This window comes from Babylonia areolata, chromosome 7 (assembly GCF_041734735.1).
Source record: "Babylonia areolata isolate BAREFJ2019XMU chromosome 7, ASM4173473v1, whole genome shotgun sequence".
NCBI classification, from domain to species: Eukaryota; Metazoa; Mollusca; class Gastropoda; order Neogastropoda; family Buccinidae; genus Babylonia; species Babylonia areolata.
This window is the reverse complement of record NC_134882.1, coordinates 20,885,436-20,911,757: the sequence shown is the minus strand read 5'-3', so window position 1 is coordinate 20,911,757 and position 26,322 is coordinate 20,885,436. Positions and strand designations below refer to the sequence as shown.

The 26,322-nt window shown below is 43.8% G+C and overlaps 1 protein-coding gene across 8 annotated transcripts in view; it reads right to left on the bottom strand.

Annotated features, from left to right (window-relative positions):
* The window catches only part of LOC143283876 (chromosome-associated kinesin KIF4A-like), a 178,649-nt gene extending 153,637 nt beyond the window's left edge, over nt 1-25,012 (bottom strand). For 7 of the 8 annotated variants that reach the window (XM_076590258.1, XM_076590263.1, XM_076590262.1 and 4 more), the window contains exons 1-7: nt 24,890-25,012; nt 21,175-21,408; nt 20,417-20,610; nt 13,729-13,818; nt 9,321-9,487; nt 2,761-2,855; nt 2,313-2,432 (exon numbers count right to left, since the gene is read on the bottom strand). In XM_076590258.1, the coding sequence (XP_076446373.1) occupies nt 2,313-2,432; nt 2,761-2,855; nt 9,321-9,487; nt 13,729-13,818; nt 20,417-20,610; nt 21,175-21,408; nt 24,890-24,920 (931 nt within the window). In that variant the 5' untranslated portion in view covers nt 24,921-25,012. Of the gene's footprint in view, nt 1-2,312; nt 2,433-2,760; nt 2,856-9,320; nt 9,488-12,204; nt 12,779-13,728; nt 13,819-20,416; nt 20,611-21,174; nt 21,409-24,889 lie in introns of those variants that run through there. The other variant, XM_076590267.1, reaches the window with a different exon arrangement.
* Nucleotides 25,013-26,322: the final 1,310 nt, after the last annotated feature.

The window sequence follows — 26,322 nt, the reverse complement described above, 5'->3', positions numbered from 1 at the left end:
TTAACTTTACTATAAACATGCTGATCTTAGTGATGATGTAGCTGATGGTGTTTTTGTTGTTGTTGTTGTTGTTGTTGTTGTTGTTTTTCAGTGACTTAAATGGATGTTTATATGCCTGTAATTGATGCTCTTATGTCATGTTTGCTTTAAATTTTGGTTGTATGTTTTTTTACAGATTAGTATTACTTTTTGTGGATTTCACCATTCTATTCATGGATCCTTTGTGCATGTGAATATACAATAAGTGTGCATGGGTGCTTGCATACGGGCAGGCGTGTACATGTGTACGGGTATGTGTGTGTTTTGAATAATGAAAAGTTATCGGACTTGCTTAGCTATGACTGAGTTGAGTGTCATTTTGTTGTTATGTTGTTTGCCAAATTTTACCATTTTGTTTATGATTTGTATATATCACAGACTTCACCACACTTAATTTCTCTACAAGATAATAAAGGTATTCTGATTCTGCCTCTCCCAGAGACACAAAACCATGTAGAAATAGAGCCTCGCACCCTGACTACTGGTGACCACTGGATCACAAATACAACACCTAACCATTTCAGCCACACCACCTTTTCAGTCTTCCATCTATACTAATAAAAGTACAAAAAATGAAAAACAATCACGCTACAAAAATATGTAACATACTGATTTAGAATGGCTTTCAAGCAATCAGAATTTAACCTGATGAATATTCCACATGATGAGTAGGAAGGCAGGCATCCCATGGGGAGGGAGTGGAGGGGAATTATTGAGAATTAAGTTTTACAACCATCAAAGAACAAAATGGGGAGGGGGTGGAGGGGAATTATTGAGAATTAAGTTTTACAACCATCAAAGAACAAAATGGGGAGGGGGTGGAGGGGAATTATTGAGAATTAAGTTTTACAACCATCAAAGAACAAAATGGGGAGGGGGTGGAGGGGAATTATTGAGAATTAAGTTTTACAACCATCAAAGAACAAAATGGGGAGGGAGTGGAGGGGAATTATTGAGAATTAAGTTTTACAACCATCAAAGAACAAAATGGGGAGGGGGTGGAGGGGAATGGAACTGTATCATAGTGGAACAAAATATCTGAAAGTGGAACATACTATGACATAATCCCTCGTGCAGCCTAGCACCTGGGGCATCACTTAAGGTTTCAAAGTTGTCTCAACACAATCAGCAAAGTATCAAATATCTATTTCTACAAACTGAACATAAACACAAAAACTACTTCAGGTAAATCAACATTTTCTACATAACTGAGGCTTTAAAGTTATCATAAATAGATATTGAATACTATGGTTCAAAAGCTAACAGTAACACATCTATAAGTGGACTAGGGCTAAAAGACAGTGCTGAAATGTACTTTCTTAAATGGCCGTACCTGTGATATCAATTTATTTTTAACCCTTTCGACACTTCTCTGTCAGTCAGCCTGCCCAGAGTGAAGCAAGGTCAGCTCAGCCTGAGCACAGCTAGAAACTGCCTGTGCAAGAGACCGACTGAGACACATGGGAGTTGCTGTACTCAAACTATGATATCTTTGGAACCACTCAGTCAATCTCACTGATGTTTTCTTTATGTTAATGCAAAGAGACTGTTCCATATTGTCAATAATGCTTGTGAAAATCGATTTCTATCTTCGTACATCGCAGCCTGCTTGAAGCAGTAACACGCTGCCTCTTCCGTGCACGGCTTTCTTCCTCTTTGTTAGTGCTGTCAGAGTGTTTCATCATTCGGATTGAATGGCGAATCAACACACTTCCACTAAGTTACTGTCAGCAGTGAACTGAGAGTGTGGACTTTCATTCAAAACAATATAACAATATTTACAGCGTCTGCTACAGTTTACTGACGTGAAGCACAAATTCCACTAGAAGTACTGTGTTGAGCGTCCATTGTGAGTGTTGAGTGGTTGCAGTTTAGCTTGCTTCGTTTGCTGTCAAAACATGCAGTGAAAATGACACGTCCCATTCAAAAACAGACTGAAGGAGGACTGACCTTTCACCTTATGTAAATATTGTGACTTTGTGTGATTCAGGACAGAGAAGAGTGTAGTGGGAAGTCACTCTAATAGTTTTGTCTGCACACGTCCCCTTCAGTGGTGAACCCCTGCAGTCGGCAGGCGGCGCCTAAAGTGGCGTGAGGGTTTTAAAAAATGTCCATACACAACAAAAATTTATCAAAGTACCACAAGAAATCCTTGGCTGAATATTTTTTGTACACAACGACACACACACTGACCATAGATTAGTAATATATGAAACATGAAAAATAAAAGAATCAAATCAAAGGCACTGACTGACTCAACAAATTTCTCATACCTTGCAACAAACGAGTGAGCTTGGAATCTCTGTAGGGAATGTGGCCTCGCTTCTGAACATCTTCACCAAGAGCACTGATAACGTTTCCCAGTGACAGCAAACCACGGTTGATGTTTACTCCTGCAATAAGTTAAAGTCCAATATTTTATAGTTTACTGTGTATTCTAAAAGATCAAACCAAGAAATAATTTCTCACCTTTGATTTTGACAAATATACACATTGCATCCAGATATATGATCAAATCTTGAAAGATTCTTTCAAAAATGTTTGTCCCATATCTACACATATATATATATTACAAATACAAGACATAAAAAATGCAAGATGATTAATCTCCCAAACCTTTTCCCACTGAATAATTGACTCCCATGTGTAAACAAAGTTACTTTATGTAATGACATGGTTATGGCTGTGTGTGTATCTGTGGTTGTTTTCTGTTCAACCTACCTTCCTTGAATCTGTCCCCCTCTGCTCTGGTTCTCTTGGCACGCTCTGATCCAGCCAGGTCAACCAGGTGGAACTTGGCAATGCACTGGTCATTTCTGGAGGAGAGAACACACTGCACATCATCATCTTTCTTTACATATCTTGGTTTAATAGGTTCTTTTTTCTTTTATACTTCAATAACAGAACACATTACACATCATCCTCTTTCTTTACATATCTTGGTTTAATAGGTTCTTTTTTCTTTTATACTTCAATAACAGAACACATTACACATCATCATCTTTCTTTACATATCTTGGTTTAATAGGTTCTTTTCTCTTTTATACTTCAATAACAGAACACATTACACATCATCATCTTTCTTTACATATCTTGGTTTAATAGGTTCTTTTTTCTTTTATACTTCAATAACAGAATACATTACACATCATCATCTTTCTTTACATATCTTGGTTTAACAGGTTCTTTTCTCTTTTATACTTCAATAACAGAACACATTACACATCATCATCTTTCTTTACAAATCTTGGTTTAATAGGTTCTTTTCTCTTTTATACTTCAATAACAGAACACATTACACATCATCATCTTTCTTTACATATCTTGGTTTAATAGGTTCTTTTTTCTTTTATACTTCAATAACAGAACACATTACACATCATCATCTTTCTTTACAAATTACAAATCTTGGTTAATAGGTTCTTTTCTCTTTCATATTTCAGTGATATGAAGTATTAGACTGAACATCAAGGGAAAAAAAGATAAAATATATGAATTTTGGATTGATGATGGAGTCTCCCGTCGGTCCGACGGATGGGTAGGCAGGCAGGCTTATCTGTTGGTGTGTGTCCTCATATGAATATGTACCGAGCAGAATTAAGAACCTTGCTGGACCTCAGGAACCTCTCCTTTCAACTGTGAAGAGACGCAAGCTGATATGGTTTGGGCACAACACTCGACACACCAGTCTGTACAAAAAAATCATGCAAGGCACCATCAAGGGCGGGAGAAGAAGAGGAAGACAGCAGAAGAACTGGCATGAGAACATCAAAGAATGGACCGGACTCCATACACGTGAGTTGCTGCCAGCGGCTGCTGACAGAGACAGATGGAGAAGGGAGGTTGCATCTGCAGTCCTCAGGTTTTCCCCAACGACTACTTTATGGGCCTGAGGTGAGTTGAGGTAAGGTCCTCATATGGGAGAAGAGGCTGATTCTGGATGCACAGCACTTCCCACAGATTTTACAAGGGAAAACGTCTCCAGAAGTTGAGCCCTGCTTCCTTCGCTCACGCTTCTCCTTAATGGCCGGCGTTCTCTTGTTTTCAAACGTCTATATGCCACTAGAGCACAGCATCCTCCAGCGAGAGCGATCAAGGGCATCAGTTTTCCAGGAAGCGATGTCTATGTCACAGGCTTTAAGGTTTATCTACAAGGTGTCCTTGAAGCGCTTGCAGGATCTTCCAAGTTCACGGTGGCCTTCCTTCAGCTGGCCATAAAAAAGCATCTTCGGGATCCTGCTGTCTGTCATGCGGACAACGTGTCCTGTCCAGCGTAGCTGGCACTGGATCAGCAGGTTTTCAATGCTCCTCTCAAGGACCTGGAGGTTGGAGACCCTGTCTTGCCACTTTATGCCAAGGATCTTTCGTAGGCATCTCAGTTAAAACTGTTCAAGTAGTTGAATGTGATGGCGATACGTCGTCCATGTTCCACAGCAGTACAACAAGGTGGTCAGCACAACAGCTCTGTAGGTTTTCATCTTGGTGCTGAGCCTGATACCTTTGTTGTTCCACAGCCTGTTGTTGAGTCTGCCAAAGGCGGAGCTGGCCTTGGCGATGTACAGCGTCACTTCTGTATCAAGGGCTCCGTTGCTGCATAGGGTGCTGCCCAGGTACAGGGTTCCCAGGTGGTGGGCATGAAGCCAAAAAAGGACCTTTAAAGGACTTTATAAGGACCTCAAATCAGTTTAAAAGGACCTTTGCCGACATGACTTTACAGTACACCCCAATCTATTTGACATGCAGAACAGCAGACACTTACCTCTCATAAACGGAAGAACAGCTAATCCCATTTGACTGTCGTATTTAGTCTTTGCAATTCACGTCACTGTAGGCTAGGCCTAAGCAAAGCAGCAGCAGCAGGCGTGACTCACAGCCACTGTACCACGCTTCGCGTCTGCCACCGAGCAGAAAGCGCACTACTGTTAGGGCCTAGGCCTATAGGCTGTATCCTCCTACAGTAAGTACTGAGTTTCAGACGATCGCGTCGGCATCTTTCAACGCGCTTTGCAACTTGCGGTTTTGGTTTCGAAGGTGTTTCAGTTTCGTTCTCAAGTCTCTTTCTCTTCATAAAACAGGACTTAACAGTACCTTTCAAAAATTAAAAGGACCTCCTGATGAGTTAAAAGGACCAACTTGCTGAATCAAAGCACTTAAAAGGCCTTTTGACCAAAATCCAATTCCTAAGGACTTAAAAGGACTTGAAAGGACCCTACGAACCTTCAGGTAGCAAAACTTGTCAACTGACTTGATCTCTGTGTCATCGATCTTGATTGCAGGTGGTGGGGAGGCACTGACGTTCTGTAAGCTAGCTGGTTGATACATGGACTCGGTCTTGCTGAGGCTGATGGTGAGTCCAAAGCACCTGCAGGAGGTTGAGAACCTGTCCATAATGAACTGCATGTCCTCATGGGTGTGTGCAGAAAGCACGCAGTCATCAGCAAAGAGGAACTCTCTCAACAGTGCCTCAAACACCCTGGACCTGGCATGGAGTTGCCGCAAGTTGAAAAGTTTGCCGTCCGTGCAAAACTGAATGTAGATGCCCCAGTCACAATCTTGGAAGGCATCAATCAGCATGGCAAAGAAGAGAACAGAGAACAGTGTTGGTGCCAGGACGCAGCCCTGCTTCACTCCATTTACCACAGGGAACAGACCCAACATGTCAGTATTTTCCTGTACTCTCGCCTGCATGCCATCGTGGAATGACGCAATCAGCTGGATTAGGCTCTCTGGGCAGCCGAACTTTAGGAGGATCTTCCACAGACCACAGCAGTTCACCGCGTCAAAGGCCTTAGTCAGGTCTACAAAGACCATGTGGAGCTCCTTGTTCTGCTCACAGCACTTCTCTTGCATCTGGCATATGGCACACACCATGTCACATGTTTCCCTGCCTGAGCAGAAGCCGCACTGCGCTTCAGGGATGACTGTGTTGGAGACATGGTCAACCAGTCTGTTCAGTATGATGCGGGCTAAGATCCTGCCAGCGATGCAGAGGAGAGAGATTCCACGGTGGTTATCGCAGGATGTTTTGTCTCCCTTCCGTTTGTAAATGTGGACAATTGAAGCATCCTTGAAATGCTGGGGGACCTCCCCTCTCTCCCAGATAGACTGGAACAGGGTGGTCAGCTTGTCTGTCAGTACCTTGCCTCCATACTTGTAGATGTCAGCCTGGATTCCATCCACTCCTGGTGCTTTTCCTGACGTTGTCAGCTTCAGGGCCTTCCAGGCCTCGGCCTTGGTGGGGGGGTCAGCTAGCGAGTCATTGACTGGTAGCTGTGGGAGGGCTGCAATTACCTCGTCAGATACGGACGAGTCCCTTTTGAGAAGGGTGTTGAAGTGCTCTGCCCAGTGGGCAAGGATGTCTTTTTTGTCTGTCATGAGGGTGATCTGGTCCAAGGCTCGGACAGGGGTTGATCCTGTGACTCTCGGCCCATACACAGCTCGGAGACCATCATGGAAGGTCTTCATGTAGTGAGCATCAGCAGCGGACTGAAGTTCTTCAGACTTTCTCTCCTACCAGGTGTTCTTCATCTCATGCAGCCTCTTCTGTACGAGTTGCTTGGTTTGCAAGAACTGGTTCTCCTTCCTCTGGCAGTCTTTATCGGAAATGTGATCCTGATGCCGTATATGCAGTGTGTTCAGGAGCTTGGAGATTCCAGAGTCGTTCTTGTCAAACCAGTCTTTGTGGCTCCTCTGTACAAAGCTGAGTGTGTCAGCTGCTGCTGTGTACACAGCATCTCTAAAGGTGCTCCATACCTCTTCTACATCAGTTGATGCAGGAATTTCTTGGAGAGCTGCTTGGATTTGCTGCTGCAGCACGTCCTTGGTGGTAGTGAGGCGGTGGATGTTCAGCTTCCTAGGGGGTTTGTGCCTGGCTGGTTGGAGCTTGCATGAAAGTCCGATGTTCATCTTGCTGCATACCAGGCGATGATCTGACCAACAGACTGCTCCTCTCATACAGCATGTAATGGAAACATCACCTCTGTCCCTCTGCCGGACAATCACATAGTCCAGCATGTGCCACTGCTTGGAGCGGGGGTGCATCCATGTGTTCTTGTACTTGTCTGCTTGTTGGAAGAGGTGTTGGTGATGGTCAGTCCATGCTGCACGCAGGGAGAGAGCAAAAGCAGTCCTTTGGAGCTGCACTTGCCAGTGCCATGCTGTCCTAGGACTTTTGGCCACGAAGAGAAGTCCATGCCGACGAGGGCATTGAAATCTCCAAGGATGATCAGCCTGTCCTTTCTGTCTACTGCTGAAATGGTGCGGCTGAGCTCCTCACAGAAAGCTTCTTTGATGTCATCAGGGTTGGTCATCGACAGGGCATAGCAGCTGATGACTGTGGAGAAGCTGTCGTGCAAGTTTGGTTTGTATGGCAAAGCCCATGCCTGAGGTTCTTGGGGTGCCATCTGGCTTCCCAGTGCAGTAGAAGGTGTAGCCCCCTCCAACTTCCTCCACCTGGGTTTCACCCGCAAACCTGGTTTCGCTCAAGGCTGCTATGTCCACCTGGTAGCAATCAAGCATTCTAGCAATGAGCGCTGTGCGCCTTTCTGGTCTGTCGTCTCTGTCTAAAAGGGTACGAACATTCCAGGCACCCAGATCAGGGCATGACTCCTGGTTCTTTTCTTCTGTTGTTTTCAACCGCTAGTGTTGGATGTCCAAGTAGGTGCGGTTTCCTACTAGGTACTAGGTGAGGCAGGCTTTGTTTAGGGATCCTTTTATCTCCCCTTCCCCATGTGGGGAGAGCAGTGCTGTGGGAGGATACGGGCGCTGCATCTGCCCCAGTCTACGGCAGACGACCTTCACCCCACAGTCGCCTGCGTGCAGAGTCGTGACTTGGAAATGCCAGTAGCATCTTCTGCGTGTCCCCTGTTCCACTTCTCCATCGACGCAGGGCTTGGGAAAGCTGGGTGTTGAAGGGCTAGCTCGTCGTTCCGACATTAGCCTGGTTGCCTGACCAGCACAGGTGACTTTTTTTTAGTGAGGAGTTGTGCAGTCCCTTCCCCACTCTCTTGCCTTCCAACACTCACAGTCCCACAGGTGCAGATACTGCCACGTGTAGGACAGCCTCAGCAGGTGCAGGTTTTTTCTTTGGAGCTCCGTCTCCTAGGATGACTTCCAGCCAAGGATAAGAGCTCCCCCTGCCCTTTGGTCATCCTCTTCCGCATTCACAGCCATTCATTCTTCTTCTTCTTCTGTGTTCGTGGGCTGCAACTCCCACGTTCACTCGTATGCACACGAGTGGGCTTTTACGTGTATGACCGTTTTTACCCCGCCATGTAGGCAGCCATACTCCGTTTTCGGGGGGGTGCATGCTGGGTATGTTCTTGTTTCCATAACCCACCGAACGCTGACATGGATTACAGGATCTTTAACGTGCGTATTTGATCTTCTGCTTGCATATACACACGAAGGGGGTTCAGGCACTAGCAGGTCTGCACATATGTTGACCCGGGAGATCGTAAAAATCTCCACCATTTACCCACCAGGCGCCATCACCGTGATTAGAACCCGGGACCCTCAGATTGACAGTCCAACGCTTTAACCACTCGGCTATTGCGCCCGTCACAGCCATTCAGAAAAGTTTCCTTCTCCGCCTGGTCCATCGTTGTGAGACTTCACATGCGGCAGGTAGTACTGGGTTACATGGTACCAGTAGTAAGGGCTATTACCCTGACCTGACCTGATTTTGGATTACGGTACCATAATGAACATAAATCAGAAATGATGTATGAATACGTAAAAATATAAGATAACAGAAACTTGATGGAAACGTGCAGTGATAGAAACCTTATACCTCTTTTTATATCCACGCATCTTGATGTACGCATGGCTGAAACTCTAGATCACTATCTCATTATCTGTGATAAATGTTTACTCCTCAGTCCATATAAAGCAAAATCTCTGCATCTAACACTTTGTGTGAGTGAGAGTATGATTGTGTGTGTGGAGTACTATCCAAACATGCAGCACTGAATCCACATTGTACCTAGCATCAAGCATGTCAATACAGCAGTCACAACAATGACAGTGCCCACACTTCAACGATTCCTCAAAAAACACTCAGTTCAGACCACCACACTATCATGTCTTACACATCATCTTTCTTGCTTTTCTCAATGTACACGGTAAAGATAGCATGGGATCGACTGGACTTACACATCATCTTTCTTGCTTTTCTCAATGTACACAGTAAAGATAGCATGGGATCGACTGGACTTACACATCATCTTTCTTGCTTTTCTCAATGTACACAGTAAAGATAGCATGGGATCGACTGGACTTACACATCATCTTTCTTGCTTTTCTCAATGTACACAGTAAAGATAGCATGGGATCGACTGGACGTGTCGTTCATGGCTGTGGCTCCAGTGGTGCGTGACTGAGCCCCCTGCGACAGGCACTGAAGTGTGTCCTCAAATGAACCCACTGGCACCTCCCTCAATCCTTTGATCTGAAGTCACACAGAGCATCACACACTGGTCAGTTCACTTTGCATTGTCAGAAAGTGATGAAACAACAATAACAACACAAATAATCACACAGAGCATCACACACTGGTCAGTTCACTTTGCATTGTCAGAAAGTGATGAAACAATAACAACACAAATAATCACACAGAGCTTCACACACTGGTCAGTTCACTTTGCATTGTCAGAAAGTGATGAAACAATAACAACACAAATAATCACACAGAGCATCACACACTGGTCAGTTCACTTTGCATTGTCAGAAAGTGATGAAACAACAATAACAACACAAATAATCACACAGAGCATCACACACTGGTCAGTTCACTTTGCATTGTCAGAAAGTGATGAAACAACAATAACAACACAAATAATCACACAGAGCATCACACACTGGTCAGTTCACTTTGCATTGTCAGAAAGTGATGAAACAATAACAACACAAATAATCACACAGAGCATCACACACTGGTCAGTTCACTTTGCATTGTCAGAGAGTGATGAAACAATAACAACACAAATAATCACACAGAGCATCACACACTGGTCAGTTCACTTTGCATTGTCAGAGAGTGATGAAACAATAACAACACAAATAATCACACAGAGCATCACACACTGGTCAGTTCACTTTGCATTGTCAGAGAGTGATGAAACAACAATAACAACACAAATTATCACACAGAACATCACAAACATTGTCAGAAAGTGATATAACAACAACAACAACACACACATATAAATGATATATGTACATGCAATTTCACACTCCGATACAAACTCAACAGAAAGAAACAAGTTCTGCCTAAATCGGATATAAAGGTGCTTGTAATTACCAATAAATATTTCACTCAGACACACACACACACACACACACACACACACACACACAAATACACATATTGTTTACTGTTTATGGTTGCTTATACCATAGTCTAACCAACCGCACATGGCCATATGAGGACTGTCAAACCATTCAAATATTCAACCTCAACAACACATAACTGTGACATTTACATAATACACTCACAAAAAAAACAAAAACAAGACAAACCCACAAAACAGCTCATGACACAGTATCCTGCCAATTGAACTCCTCAGAGCAAATACAACTAGGCCATGCTGAGGACGTCAGCCCTTCTTTTTAATTCATTACAAAAAATCATAAAAAATAATTGATGCCAAACAAAAAATACATAAAAAGGCCATATAGGCAAATAACACTGCTGAATGGACAGCTAGTGCCCACCCCAGTGTTTACAGTTTCACTACCTAGTTGCTGGAGCAAAACAGCACAGATTGTATATCATAAACTGCAGAAAAAGGAAAAAAAAACTGCCGTCTTGCTTGAAAAAAGAAATGGAATAGACTGGGAAGGCAGAAAACTCAGACAACAGCGATGGAAGAAAAAAGGCAGACATAATGAGAGCAATAGAAAAGAGGGAATTTCTAGCACAGAATTTCCAGAAGTCGGGGATGCTATTCATACTGACCCCCACCATCCCACGGGGGATATAGAACATGCATGAACACAGGCACACACACACATAAACCCAAACACACAGTGCAAAGACATACTAATATATATATAATATATATTATAGTTATAACACATTTCAAATCTACTTCAAGTTGAAGCTTTAGGGGATAAATTGAAGTCTTAAAAAAACACCTGAAAACATTCACTTAGTAGAAATAACAACACATTTCAGATCCCAATTCAAGCTTTTGGGGATTTTTTTTTTTCTTCAGTCTGCTTATTTTCCATGAATATACTAGTAGTTTAGTTATCACTAAAGTCAGAAAATAAAAGAATGGAGGTAAAATATGTATTCAAATATGTACACAGGTCTGGACTGTTCACTGTTGGAGACGGTGAATTTTGGTTGCTGCTGCTTTCCTGTAGTCCTCCACAGTATGATACAGTTCAAAGCACAGAGTGGGACACACTGGCTTCTTGCACATTGATTATGGTTCCAAATGGCAGGTTGAGCAGCCAGTATGTCCACCAGTAGTACTTGATTTCAGGCTTACAACACAGCCCCATCGTGATCTGAAGTGCTGTGTATGCCTTCATCTCAGGGACAGTGATGTCTTTGGCAGCATTCAGCCTTGAATATTGACTGAGTTCAGTGATGCCTGACAGCAGCTCCTCTGCATACAGATTAGACTGGTCAGCAATGAGTTGGAATGCTGATTCTGGGAAGAAAAGAAGTCCACTGGACGGAAGTTGTCAGTGTTGACAAGGACACCTGAAACACATGAGCCAAAAAAAAGAAGGAAAATACAATCTGTAATAATGATACAACAGCTGATTTATTATCAGCTAATGATAAATACTGCAAATAAAAGATATTATACTCATAAACAAGTGCACAAATAGCAAAAACAAAGATTTTCACACAGGTATGTTTTACACAGTGTATCTCCATAATCTTCACAAGAAAAAAAACTGACATGAAATGTTTGTGTGGTAAATAAACTTACTGATCTTACTCTTCAATATCCTATACTTGTCTGATACAATGGACACATAATTCTATATGTACTACTAGTGAATAGACAGTGCACCTCTGATCTGTCCATATAAAAAACAAGTGCGACCTAATCTTAGTCACACACACTCTCAGTGAAATACATGTGTGAGCACAGACACACACACACACACACACACACACACACACACACACACACCTCTTACCTGTTTTCTTAGTAAAATTTGGAAGCCATTCTTCAGGACAGTAGGGATCATCCATGTTGTACAACACCCACTGAAACAAATCAGGGCTTGGCACAGCTGTTCTACCACGCCCCCCTCCTGGTCATTGGCATGCAGTTGAGCTCGACCCACGGCCACACTGGTTTCTGACGTAACACAGACGCTGCCACTTGAGCAACACACTCTTCCCCCACACTATCATAGTCACTCACAGCTGCAGATGTGGTGGCCGTAGCAGAACATGTGCTCCACTAGTCTGGCCACACCCCGTATGCTCATGACTTGGTACCTGGCTCAGTGCCCAGTCACCATCACTATCACTCTCCCCCTCAGACAATGAAACTCCATCATCATACGGGAATTATTCGCCTGAATCTCATTTTGCTGGCCTGGCTGAAGTCTCAGTTGCTCGACAACTTGCTCAGTTGTGAAGTAGCGTTGTTTGCTGGTCGATGCAGCCATTTGGGAAAGTGAAAAGATCAAAGTTGTGGATAAAACTGTAATAAATTCACTCAAAAACTTGCAGAAGTACTGTAAGGATGGCGTCAATCAATGGAAGGGGATTCCCCTAGTCACATGCACAAAACATGGCCTTTCAAACCTCCTCAAAATAAGAGTGGTAGGTTTGTGAATGACCTACCCTGTTTCGGTCGCCTTTTGGCGACATCGGCGGCCTCCCTTGCAGGTGCCAAGAGGCAACATCAGTGGCCAAAGTGTTAATTCACTTTCTTCTTCGTCATCATCCACCTCTTCGATGTCCGACCCTTCAGTTTGTAGCATTTCAAGTACTTTGGCAACACTAAAATGTTGCCGCCACTGCCTTGTTCTCTCCTCAACATTTTGAGAAGAACCCGCTTCAGACGCCATTTGCTAACAGGCTGCCATGCGAACAGGCGACTGGTCAGTAACTTTGTCAGCGTGTGTGCGAGACAGGCCACACGTGAGAGGCTGGCCAATCATACCATTCGGTTGTGGAGTGACCCAGAATAGTGCACTCTGCTTGGCTAATCACAAAATCAGGAGTACAGCGTGTGATGGATTTTTATTTTTGGAAAATGCTATTCCATTCCGTCGTCGGAATCTGAATACATTTTATGTTGGAATGCTCACGTATTCCGTGGTCCAGAGAGAGAGTTAATCATATACCTTAATTTCTCCATGCAACTCCTCCCTGAGGGTTTGGTCCAGAGAGAGTTAATCATATACCTTAATTTCTCCATTCAGCTCCTCCCTGAGGGTTTCGTCCAGAGAGAGTTAATCATATACCTTAATTTCTCCATGCAGCTCCTCCCTGAGGGTTTGGTCCAGAGAGAGTTAATCATATACCTTAATTTCTCCATTCAGCTCCTCCCTGAGGGTTTGGTCCAGAGAGAGTTAATCATATACCTTAATTTCTCCATTCAGCTCTTCCCTGAGGGTTTGGTCCAGAGAGAGTTAATCATATACCTTAATTTCTCCATTCAGCTCCTCCCTGAGGGTTTCGTCCAGAGAGAGTTAATCATATACCTTAATTTCTCCATGCAGGTCCTCCCTGAGGGTTAAACTTTGTCTCTGAGATGGTGGACACAGCAGATCAAGCAACTCTTCATTGTAAATCTGCACACACACACACACACACACACACACACACACACACACACACACATAAACTCAGACAAAATGTGAATAGAGAATAACATTAAACAAATAGTAGTTAAATCTTTTCAGCTACATGAAATTCACAAAATATATTTTGTAAACAGCTAATATGTCTGATTGTATGAAGATGAACTGATCATAAGCCAACCAAGAATAAACCTAGCTCTTATTTTGATGCTCTCAAAAATAATATGGTCTAACTCTTGAGTCACCTTTTGAATGCAACACTATGTTTATTCTATTATTTACTTGCTCAGGTTTTCTTTCCACTTACCAAAATGTATGTGAAACCATTTTTGCAACGAAAATCCACTGGAACTGGCACTTACATAATATTTGCACTTTCAGATTATTCTATGCATTTCTTCTACTGAATATTTGTCTGGTTCATATCAAATTTTGCAATTATGGTTTCATTAAATGTACCATGTGCACATGCTTATAAGTGTATTACTTCTTTGATATAGAGTGTACTGTATACATGTATAATTTTATATACATCAGTTGATAGTATTCCTTTATTTTCAGTCACTGTGGATACTTTATTTATGATCGTGGCTGTACTGTATTGTAGTTTGTACTGTAATACATGTAAGTGTTGTCACAACAGAATTCTCTGTGTGAAATTCAGGCTCATGGCTGCTTTCCCTGGGGAAAGCGTGTCACCAAGGTGCAGTGCCACTTACATTTTTATTTTATGTTTCTGTCTGCAAGTGTATTTGATTTACTATTAAAGTGGATTTTGTTACAGCATGTTGCCAGGGTTTCTTTCATGTGCCTTCTACACATGCCGCACACATGACCTGTTTATTGTCTCATCCAAATGACTAGTACCAAGACCATCTCTGTTTACGCATCATGGCCTGGCTTCGCTGACGAAGATCTAGGAAGGGCGTTGTCCACGTCTGATGCAGGCACGCTCATGGCTGACAAGGCCAATGCGGGAAAAGCAGAGTCGGCCGCAGCGGTTGCAAGGGAAAGTCTGGTCTGGGTTCGCGGCTGCAGCATCGTGGTTCTTCCTCCTTCTGCGTTTGTCCTCAAGGCTGGCCCTGCGGTTGTTTTCGAAGGAAGAGACAGCTTGGTGGATGGTGCGTCGCCAGGTCTCTCGATCAGCGGCTACTGCGGACCACTGGCGATGGTCAATGTGACAGGCACCGAGAGCTTTCTTCAAGGAGTCTTTGTATCTCTTCTTGGGTGCTCCTCTGTCACGGTGGCCAGTGGACAGTTCGCCATACAGCGCGATCTTGGGCAGGCGGTGGTCCTCCATCCTGGACACGTGCCCTGCCCAACGTAGCTGGGTCTTTAGCAGCACTGCCTCGATGCTGATAGTCTTTGCCTGCTCCAGGACCTCGACATTTGTGATGTAGTCACTCCAGTGGATGCTGAGGATGGTGCGAAGGCAGCGCTGGTGAAAGCGATCAAGCAGACGTATGTGGTGCCGGTAGGTGACCCAGGTTTCGGAGCCATACAACAGGGTGGGCAGTACAACAGCTCTGTACACGCTGATCTTTGTGTCTTTCTTCAGGTGTTTGTTGTTCCACACTCTCTTGTACAGCCTGCCGAATGCGCTGTTTGCCTTTGCAAGTCTGTTGTCGATCTCCTTGTCGATCTTGGCGTCAGACGAGATGGTGCAGCCTAGGTAGCTGAACTGGTGGACCGACTTCAGCTCTGTCTCACCGATGTTGATGTGAGGAGCGTGGAATTCTTCCCGTGGGGCAGGCTGGTGGAGAACTTCCGTCTTTTTCAGACTGACTTCTAGGCCGAAGAGCTGCGCAGCCTCTGCGAAGCAGGACGTTATACGCTGCAGGGCCGCTTCTGTATGGGCAACGAGGGCAGCATCGTCGGCAAACAGAAGCTCTCTGATGAGTTGCTCCAGTGTCTTGGTGTGGGCCTGTAGCCGCCTCAGGTTGAATAGGCTGCCATCAGTGCGGTATCTGATGAAGATACCGTCGTCGTCGCCAAGATCTTCAGTGGCCTGTTGGAGCATCATGCTGAAGAAGATCGTGAAGAGGGTCGGCGCGAGGACACAACCTTGTTTCACTCCATTTCCAATTGGGAAGGGCTCCGAAAGGTCGTTGCTGTGTCTGACCTGTCCACGCTGTTCCTCATGTAGTTGGATGACCATGCTGAGGAATTTTGGGGGGCATCCTAGACGTTTCATGATCTCCCACAGACCTTTTCTGCTCACGGTGTCGAAAGCTTTCATGAGATCGACGAATGTCGCATACAGTCCTTTGTTCTGTTCCCGACATTTTTCTTGTAGCTGTCTGAGAACGAAGACCATGTCAGTGGTGCCTCTGTTGGCTCTAAAGCCACACTGACTCTCTGGGAGATGTTCTTCGGCGATGGTAGGCACCAGCCGATTTAGGAGGACTCTGGCGAGGATCTTGCCTGCGATGGAGAGCAGAGTTATCCCCCTGTAGTTGGAGCAGTCCGACTTTTCTCCCTTGTTTTTATACAGGGTGATGATGACTGCGTCACGGAGGTCCTGTGGTAGTTTGCCTTGCTCCCAGCAGCAGACAAAGAGGTTGTGGAGTTTGGAGTGTAGTGCTGGGCCTCCATTCTTCCACGCCTCTGGCGGAATTCCGTCAACCCCTGCTGCCTTGCCACATTTCAGCTGTTCAATGGCCTTGACAGTCTCTTCTAGGGTTGGTAGCTCGTCCAGTTGTAATTTCACTGGCTGTTGTGGGATGCGGAGAATTGCCGAGTCTTGAACCGTGCGGTTGGCGCTGAAGAGGGCCTGGAAGTGTTCCGACCACCTGTTCAGGATCGACATCTTGTCTGTGAAGAGCGCCTGGCCGTCTGCGCTGCGCAAAGGACTCTGGACCTGGTATGAGGGACCGTACACCGCCTTCAAGGCTTCATATAAGCCCTGGTAGTCACCAGTGTCTGCACAAAGCTGAGCCCTCTCTGCCAGGTTGGTCCACCACCCATTTTGAATCTCACGAAGCTTGCGTTGGAGGTTGCTGCATATGAGCCGGAAGGTTGCTTTCTTCACCGGACAAGACGGTTGTGCAAGGTGAGCCTGGTGGGCTGATCTCTTCTTCGCCAGCAATTCTTGGATCTCCTGGTTGTTTTCGTCAAACCAGTCCTTGTTCTTTTTCGACGAGAACCCTAGGACTTCTTCAGAGGACTGCAGGATGGCTGATTTCAGCTGTGCCCATAGTGCTTCTGGAGAGGGGTCTGTGGGGCAACTGGGGTCTTCAAGTTTGTCCTGAAGCTTCGCCTGGAATTCAGCTTTCACTTCAGCTGACTGAAAGTTGCCGACCTGGAATTTCTTCCTAGGAGCTCCTCCTTTCTTTGGTTTGGGCTTGAAGTGGAGCCTGAGCTTGCTGCGGACGAGGCGGTGGTCAGTATGACACTCCGCGCTGGGCATCACTCGGGTGTGTAGGACGTCTCGTACGTCTCTCTGGCGCATCAGGATGTAATCAATGAGATGCCAATGTTTGGACCGAGGATGCATCCACGTTGTCTTCAGGCTGTCCTTCTGCTGGAAAATGGTGTTGGTGATGGTAAACTGCTGCTCTGCACAGAACTCGAGAAGAAGGCGCCCATTGTCGTTGCAATTACCAACGCCATGCTTGCCAAGGACTCCTTTCCAGGCTTCTGAATCTTGGCCAACTCTGGCATTGAAGTCACCAAGGATGATGACCTTGTCGTCAGCAGGGGTGTTCTGAACGAGGTTGCGCAGATCAGTGTAAAACTTGACCTTTTCTGTGGGGTCCGCTTGGAGGGTTGGAGCGTACACGCTGAACAGAGTGGCATGCTGTTTGTTCCGTAGTGGGAGGCGCATGGACATAATTCGGTCTGAGTGTCCTGTTGGCAGGTTTTCAAGCTTGGAGGCAATGGTGCTCCTCACCATAAAGCCTACGCCATAAAGGCGTCTCTCGGTCTCTGGCTTGCCTGACCAGTAGAGGGTGTACCCAGCGCCGTGTTCCTGGAGGCTGCCTTCCCCTGCAAAGCGGACTTCGCTGACGGCAGCAATGTCAATGTTCAGTCTCTGAAGTTCGTGTGCGACTAGAGCGGAACGCCTTTCTGGGTGGTTGCTGTCTGCAGAGTCACGCATGGTTCGGATGTTCCAGCATGCTACCTTTAGTCCTTTTGCACCTAATTGTGAGGCAGGTGCCGGCCTTTTCTTCTCTATTGTTGTTCGACCGCGTTTGGAGATGCCCGTTGACCGCGGTTAGCCAACTGGGGGGTATGGAGATGAGCATTTGTTTGGACCACCTTTTCTAGGCCTCTCTCCGTGTGGAGCAAGCAGTGCTGTCCCTAGAAAAGGCTGCTTGGTCGTTCAGGGTGCTGCCGAGTGATGCTGTCACCTCCGGGTCAACAATCAGGCGACCAATATCCTGAACCGCCTGCATGCAGGATTGGAACTGCGGCTTCCAGTGACATCTTCCACCTGCCGTTTTCGCCCCTTTCCCATCGCTACAGGGCTTGGAATAGTTGGTGGCGCGGACGTGGACGTGTCCTTCAAGCCTGCGCAATGGAATTTTTAGGTGGAGTGCAGTGTGCGCAGTACTGGCCCCACCCTTTACACCCGTGGTTCATCTGCCATAGCCTAGCAAGCTGGGACGGTGACAGTGAGGTCCTCAGGTCGTAGGTTTTATATCAGACTGTCCTTGTCCTAGCCTCTGGCTCAAAAACCTTCCTCGGAGGCACGGGGGCGCGGCTACTGAAAGTCGGGACATGGCCATGGACCCAGGGTCAATGCATGTCGAGACTGTCCTGCATTCCTTAGCACTTCATGGGTTTTACTTCAGACTTTTCCTTGTCTTAGATGGACTGCCTTCCCAGGCTATCGAGCTCCATCTGCCCACATGTGACAGGTAGCACAGGGTTACGCATACCCAGATTCGAAAACTCCACTCTCGGCCGCCACACTTTCTCTGTCTCTGGACCTTGCATTTGGAATGAACTCCCTCTTTCACTTTGTCAGGCCTCCGCACTCAGCTCTTTCAAGTCTGGCCTTAAAACCCACCTCTTCCCAAAATAGCCTCCATCCCCAACCTCTTTAATGTTTTTCATGGGTTTTTTTTAGAGTTATGCATGATTGTGGCTGACTGGAATGAAAGTGCTTTGATTTGTCTCTGCACAAGATTTAGTGCTAAATACTATTTATTATCATTATCACTCAAGGCACAGTTGAATGCATGGTTACAACTGCCAGAAAACCAAAAAAGTGAAAGGCAGGGGTCCAGGGGCCATCAACGCCCCTGACAGGGTACATGGGCAGCGCCCTGTTGGGGGACCCAGGGGGGATATTACATTTAACAGGCATTTGGAAGGCTCTTGCTCAATCAAAAACAAATTTTCATCTAAAAATCACTGATTTGGTTATATGTTGTACCTACAGACATACAGACATAAAGTGATAAAACCATGAACACACACTATTTAAAGACATTAAATGGTGGAAAATAACTCATCTTAACCATGAATCACGATCAATACAAATGGTGGAAAATATCACACCTTAACAATGAATGAAAATCATAAAGCTGCTTGTATGGAAGTTGGAACTGTTTCATATAAAATGCAAATGGGTTAGGTCCAAAGTCCTTTCACCAGTTTCAGTTCAAGTTCACCCTGGCAACACTCATCCACATTTCCAGACCTGTAGACCTTATATTCGTATTTGGTGTATTCTTGTCAAAAAATGGTGTACTCTTCCTCAAAATGGTGTCCTTGGCTGTAATTCAAATTCCTTTTTTTTTTCTTTTTTTTTTAAACATATTTTTTATTCATTTTCAAATTCCTAATATACGCCTGTATTATCTATCTATTGCAGATTTCACATTAACATTATCACTATTAGTACTACAGATTTCACTTTAGCCCAGCTGACAACCAGGGCCAACTCATGGGGAGGAAGGAAGGTGGGCACAGCCATTCAGTACATTGCTCTCTTGGACTGACTACATCAACAGGTAGGAGGCACTTTGTTTTTCTTTTCTTTTTTTCTGAAAACAGACATTTCCTTTATGACAAAAACCTGAAAAGTGAAATCCGTCTCAGGACGGAAGAGTTGCACCCATGGGAATGGGAGTGAAAATCCTGATCCGGTAGTTTTTACCATCACCATTGGTTCAGTTTAGCAGCATTGACCAGTATGGCAATATTGCTCATTTTGAATAAAATAAAGTGCTGGTCTAATACTAGTAATAGCATAAGTTAAAAATCAATATGCACCACTATCAAAGAATATACTTTGTTAAAAAAAAATATTCAGGTTACAGAAAACACCTTATATGATTTTATGAAATGAAAATTACACATATTTTTTTTTAATGTATAAGTAGCTTCAACACACAAATAATACCCCACACATACCTGCTCATGCACAACCATACATGCCCTCATTCAAGTACATACACGCACGTATGCACACACACACACACACACACACACACATGCATTCATACACTTGCACACACACACGCTGGCAAACACATTCAATATTAAACACCATCAAAAGCAAGCCCACCATCTTATGGAAGAAGATACAAGTCAAAATACCACTCAAACACAGCAGATGAAGAAAGGAACAACTCACATCAAGGTAAGAAACAGTAACTCTGAAGCTGTACTCAGACTTCTCACTGATGCCCCTGAAGAGGTCTCTGAGGATCCTGGGGATGATGCCCATGGCGTCTTCATCCTGACTGAGATACGCTTCATAGCAACCCCCCATTGAGAAGGTCTTGCCACTGCCTGTCTGACCATATGCCAGCACTGTTGCATTGTAGCCTGCAATGGTTTAGTTTATCAGCATTCATGACCAACATTTCTTTTGCAAAAAAAAAAAAAAAAAAAAAAAAAAAAAAAAAATCATTTTTCTTTCTCCTGTTTTCTTAACAGTTTGGAAAATGGAAAGAAGACACTCCTGCAGCCCTGACACAAGAGGTGCACCCTTCTCAGAAGCAGAATCTTTCCTCTCTTGTGTTTTATTTGGGTTTTTTTACCAATATCAGTGGGTGCATGTATGACTGTGACTATGGTACGTGTGAGTGTGCGTGTGTGTGTGTGTTTGTGTTTGTGTGTGTGTGTGTGTGTTTGTGTGTGTGTGTGTGTGTTTGTGTGTGTGTGTGTGTGTGTGTATGTTTATTCTTTGATAAGTTGTATATGAGATGAGCTCGCTCAAGTCACTGTAAAAGAAGAGAAAAAAAGTCTTCTTAAGATGGAATCTGATCTAGTAAGTATTACTGGAAAAATATCTCTGCAGGATGATATCAAAAAAACCCAACTGGCCACTAAATGCAAGGAATTCAAAAACAAATCAAACAATTACCCTGACCAACAGACTGTGCTCACCTTCAAAGATGCTTTTCACCAGCTGTTGTGCTGATTTATTGTAAACATCTTGTTGGTTTTGGGAAGGAGAGAAGACATAGTCATACGTGAACGCTTTGTCCTTGCCAAGAATAACTTGAGGCTCATCTGGGTGAAACCAAAGACAGGTCTGACAGCCTTCGTTCTCTTCTCTGGGAATTAATGGACGAGCTCTCAAAGCCACCCTGACTGGAATGACTTGCTGGTCTGACATCCCTATGCACAAAACAAAAAACAAAACAAAAGTTTAAAAGATGCTGTTACTGTGTTAGAAAAAAGACTTCCACACACACAATGACTGAAACAATTACAATTAATTAATTACAGATATAAAAAGATTGCTATGTGGAGCATCAAATGCCATGCATATGTAACAATAACATGCAGCAGCAAACTGTTCATGTATGATAATGTTGTTTTTTCATAATGTACAGCACAGATCCTTCATTACTTCTTCCCAGTCTACAGCTCCCAGGTCTTTCCTAATGCTATCAAAATCTGCCTTTGACAAGTGGAAATGGGCTTGACCTGCATCCTTGTGAAGTTGTTTCCTACATGACAGTTTCAGAATCAGTGAAGCATGGTCACTCTTTCCCATGCCAGCTCCAGTCTCTCTCTCCTTAACAAGTTTTCAAAAACTGGGTGCTATCCCCCTGTCCTACACCTCTCTTGTTCTCAGGCCTATTTCTGGATAGTTCAAGTTGCTTAGAATGAGAGTATTTGGAGGCCTACCTTTGACTGTTTCCAGTAGGACTTCATTCAATCTTTGCACATTTTCAAGGCTGCTGCTCAGGCTTCTATACACTTGCCCCAGTGTAATCGGTTTTTCTTTTGCTGTTTTTGGTTGTGAAACTGGCTAGATTTATCGTATCGAAACATTTCAAAATATTTACAACAGATGCTTTCCTTTTCTTCAAGCTTGGCCTTTCTCTATGTCTACCTTCAACAGTGCCTCAAAAAGTTTGGAATTAAAAAAGAAATCCTAGTTGATTTCTACCAAGCAGTCATTGAAAGTGTGCTAACCTTTGTTATTACTGTTTGGTATGGAAACATTTCCAAGGCAGAAGTTGCAGCCCTTAACAGAATCATAAAAACTGCCACCAAGATTACCGGGGCTGATCTACCTTCTCTAGAAGACATATATTATAAATGGCTACTCAAAAAAGCAAAATCAATCAGCCAGGATGAATCACACCCAGCTTTTGGGATTTTCAAAATGCTCCCCTCTGGTCAACGGTACAGAAGTAAAAGGACAAAAACCAATCACTTCGCCAATAGCTTTTTCCCCAAAGCAGTCAATGCCCTGTCTCTCGAACAAATCCAGTGTGATAAATAGAATTGTGCAACCAACAACCATCTACCTGAATATCTAGTCATCAGCCCCATCCACATGTAATATGCAAATTCTGTTCAAACGTGTGTGTGTGTGTGCGCGCGTGCATGTGTGTGTGTGCGTGTGCAGTGCGTGCATGTGTGAGTATGCACAAGTTTTTATATTGATATGCACTTGTATGTATCTTATTTCTACTGTATCTGTGTTTGTGTATGATTTTTGATTTATGTTCGTATCTTATGTACTATCCCCCCAAAAATTCCTTGTGACCCTGGTACACTTGGTAACAAAGACATTCTATTCTATTCTTCATCAACCTGAGTAGGTAAAATACTTATTATTATCATTGTTATTATTACTTCCCCATGTTTACAACCTGACTGTTTCTGCAGATCCATCTAATTCTTGTGAGGTCATCCCCTTAGATTTCTCTTTGTTTCAGGCCTCTGGCTTGGGAGAACTCAGTCTGTCCTTGTGACTTCTGTTGACATAGTCTTCAATCTCTCGAATCTAGGCTCACTTCTAGTCCCTAACTCCTGCAGAACCTGGTTCTGTTGCTCTGTGACTTCTGTTGACATGGTCTTCAATCTCTGAATCTCTAATGGCTCACTTCTGGGCCCTAACTTGTATAACCTGGTTCCATTGCTCTGTGACTTCTGTTGACATAGTCTTCAATCTTGAATCTCTAATGGCTCACTTCTGGGCCCTAACTTGTATAACCTGGTGACTTCTGTTGACATGGTCTTCAATCTCTGAATCTCTAATGGCTCACTTCAGGGCCCTAAACTTTTGCAGAACCTAGTTCATGTTGACCCCATTCTCCACCTTCTTGTCTTCATTGTCTTTTGCAGGGCTGTGCAAATCTCAAAATCATAAAACTCATTTGTCTCCTTGCCCTATCCTCTGCCTCAGCTGCACACAGTTTTGTTTTGCTGTCTACTGCAGTACTAGTTTTTCCACTTCTTCCAACCCCAAGGTACTTTTGCTGGTGTCTTTTGTCTTGGTGAAGGTTCATGACAGCATCAACCATTTGTTGTGGAAATTGGCCTTTTTCTATCTTGGTTACTCTCTTCTCAACACCTTCCATCAATTTTCCTACAACCATCTGCAGTTTTGTCATATCATTTATGAATTTTTAGCTAAGAAGTTGTAAGAATTGTTACAATACCAATGTATCTGTGGCTGGTGTAGCTGTCTTTTTTTCAGAACACCATATACATCATCTGCACTGCCTTGACAAGTTATGTGAAACAATCTTTCACAGTCCACACACCAAAGATTTATAATTGTCCTTGACTAGCTTCCTGCAGCTGCTAAATGATGTTGTGTTTTTAGTGGAGTGATTGCAATTGTGGCTGTTAATGCTGATCCTCTTTTTGTGCCAGACATCTTGAAAGCATAAAGAGACAGACTCTCTGAGGCTACCTATTAGCATGGGCTTACACACCACTTCAGTCATAAGCAGACTTGACTTGGTTTCACTCTATCTGCATACAAGCAAACAGAAAGTCCACCCTGTAACTAAATCTTTCTATCAGCTAGGGGCTTACACACTTCAGCCCTAAAAGGATTCAACTCTGTTTCACCCTGTCAGCATACAAGTGAGCAAAGAGTCCACATTAGTATAACTTTGATTGTTGCTTCCTAGTTAGGGGCTCACACTCAACTTAAATCCAAAACCGGTTACACTCTGTCTGCATACAAGCAAAAAGGCTGCACTGGAACTGAAGCTTCCTATCAGCTAATGGCTCACTCACAGCTTTGATTATAATTAGCTCGAACTTGGTTTCCCCATGTCTGCATTCAACTTACCAGCATGCAAGAAGTCCACCTGGAAGCTTCCCGTCACTGAATTGACCAGCAAATTCAGTACCAATTAAATTTGAACTCGGTTTCGCCCTGTCTGCATACAACTTTTACAAGCAAGCATAAAGTGACTGCGATGGCAGAATAGAGATGGGAGACCAACAAACTATCTCCTGTCTTTAGTCTTAGACAGGTTGACAGGACGCTTCTGATCTTCAGTGAATAGTCGTCAAACTGATGGCAATGTCTGGATGTGTAAAAACTGAATACAGCTCATAAGATCACTCAGACGGAAGAAGAAGAAGAAGAATCGTCAAAACTGATGGCAAACTGTAAAAAATTAATGCAGCTCAAAAAATCGCTCTGAATGTAAACCCAGCCCTCGGACCCAAACTCAGGACAGACGTGTCAAGAATCACTCGATCAGGGAAACAAGTCAAAGCACAGGCAGCGCATCATTGTTATCAGTCCTGAAATCATTTTCAACACCACTGTCTACACTTTTTTCTTTCTTTCTTTTTTTCAACTAAAATCAGATTTCACGAAAATGTTTCTTACCGTATTGGTCAGGACCACTGACTTTAAACATGGACTGGGAATGCCGCTGTGTGCGCCTTGCCTTAAATACGATCTCAGTGGTCAGGACTCAGAAAATATTGTTTGAAATGTCCTCCATTGAACATTTAGGAACACCTGATTGGTCAAAATATCCCCAAACAAGAATGATGTCCCCTGATTGGAAATTTGGTCTAACACCACAAATAGTCAAACAGGACAGATGGAGACAGCGGAGACGCAGTTTAATAATAAAAATAAATGCAAGTTCATATAGCGCAGTACCCCATCTCAGATGGGGATCACTGTGCTTTACAATACAATATACTAGTTTAAGATTAAATGATATAAAATACGAACAAAGTCAAAAGTCTCACATGACATTGGCTAAAATATACATATAAGTCTAAGACTAAGTGACATAAAAAATTTAAAAAAATTAAATGTCATTCAACACAGGCACCATGACAGTCTCAATCACAAAGGCCAAAATCACAGCAAAAGAAAGCATATCACATTCAGATTCACCATAGTCAAAAATAAACACCAAGGAACCAGGCATCACACGCATTAAAATAATCACTAATGCATACAAATCAACACAAAGAGCACATCCAGCAGTAAGATTACAGCAAGCAAAAGCAGATGGAAAAAGTTTCAGTGAGAATAGTACAGTTTGAAAGATATGTTTTGAATGCTCTTTTGAATGCGGGTGTTGGGGTGTAACCGCCTCATCTGTCAATACATTCAAAAACAGGCTGGATGCACACTGGACTGAGGAGTGTACCCATTCTCTAAGACCCAGAATGCTACTACTAGTGTGTGCCACGCATGCCATACACAGTCTAATGTGTAGTATTTTCTTTTTCCTGGAGCGGTGAACAGGCCTGTTAGGCCTTCTACACCGCAAGAATCAAGTATCAAGTAAGTAAGTATCCAGTGTAAAGTACAGATGTGCATATGAGGGAAATGAATTCCATTGTTTATGTGCAGCAAAAGAAAAGGAACGTTTACCATATGTTTTTATACGAATCTCTGGAACAGACAGTGTACGCTTGTCATCTGAAGAACCGAGTTGTCTGGATGGTGAATAGACAGAAAGTAGATCGATCTGTAAGATAGACAGGACAAGAATCAGCGAAGAAATTGTGACAGGGGACTGAGAGTTTGTATTGTATTTGTGCCTCTTACACACACACACACACACACACACACACACACACACACACACACACACACACACACACACACACACACACACACATATATATATATATATATATATATATATATATATATATATATAGAGAGAGAGAGAGAGAGAGAGAGAGAGAGAGAGAGAGAGAGAGATATCATATCATATCATATCAAGGCGTGCAGGCCTGACGAGGCCTTTTGCCCGCTTGATGTGGGGAAGAAAAAGAGAGTCCCCACAT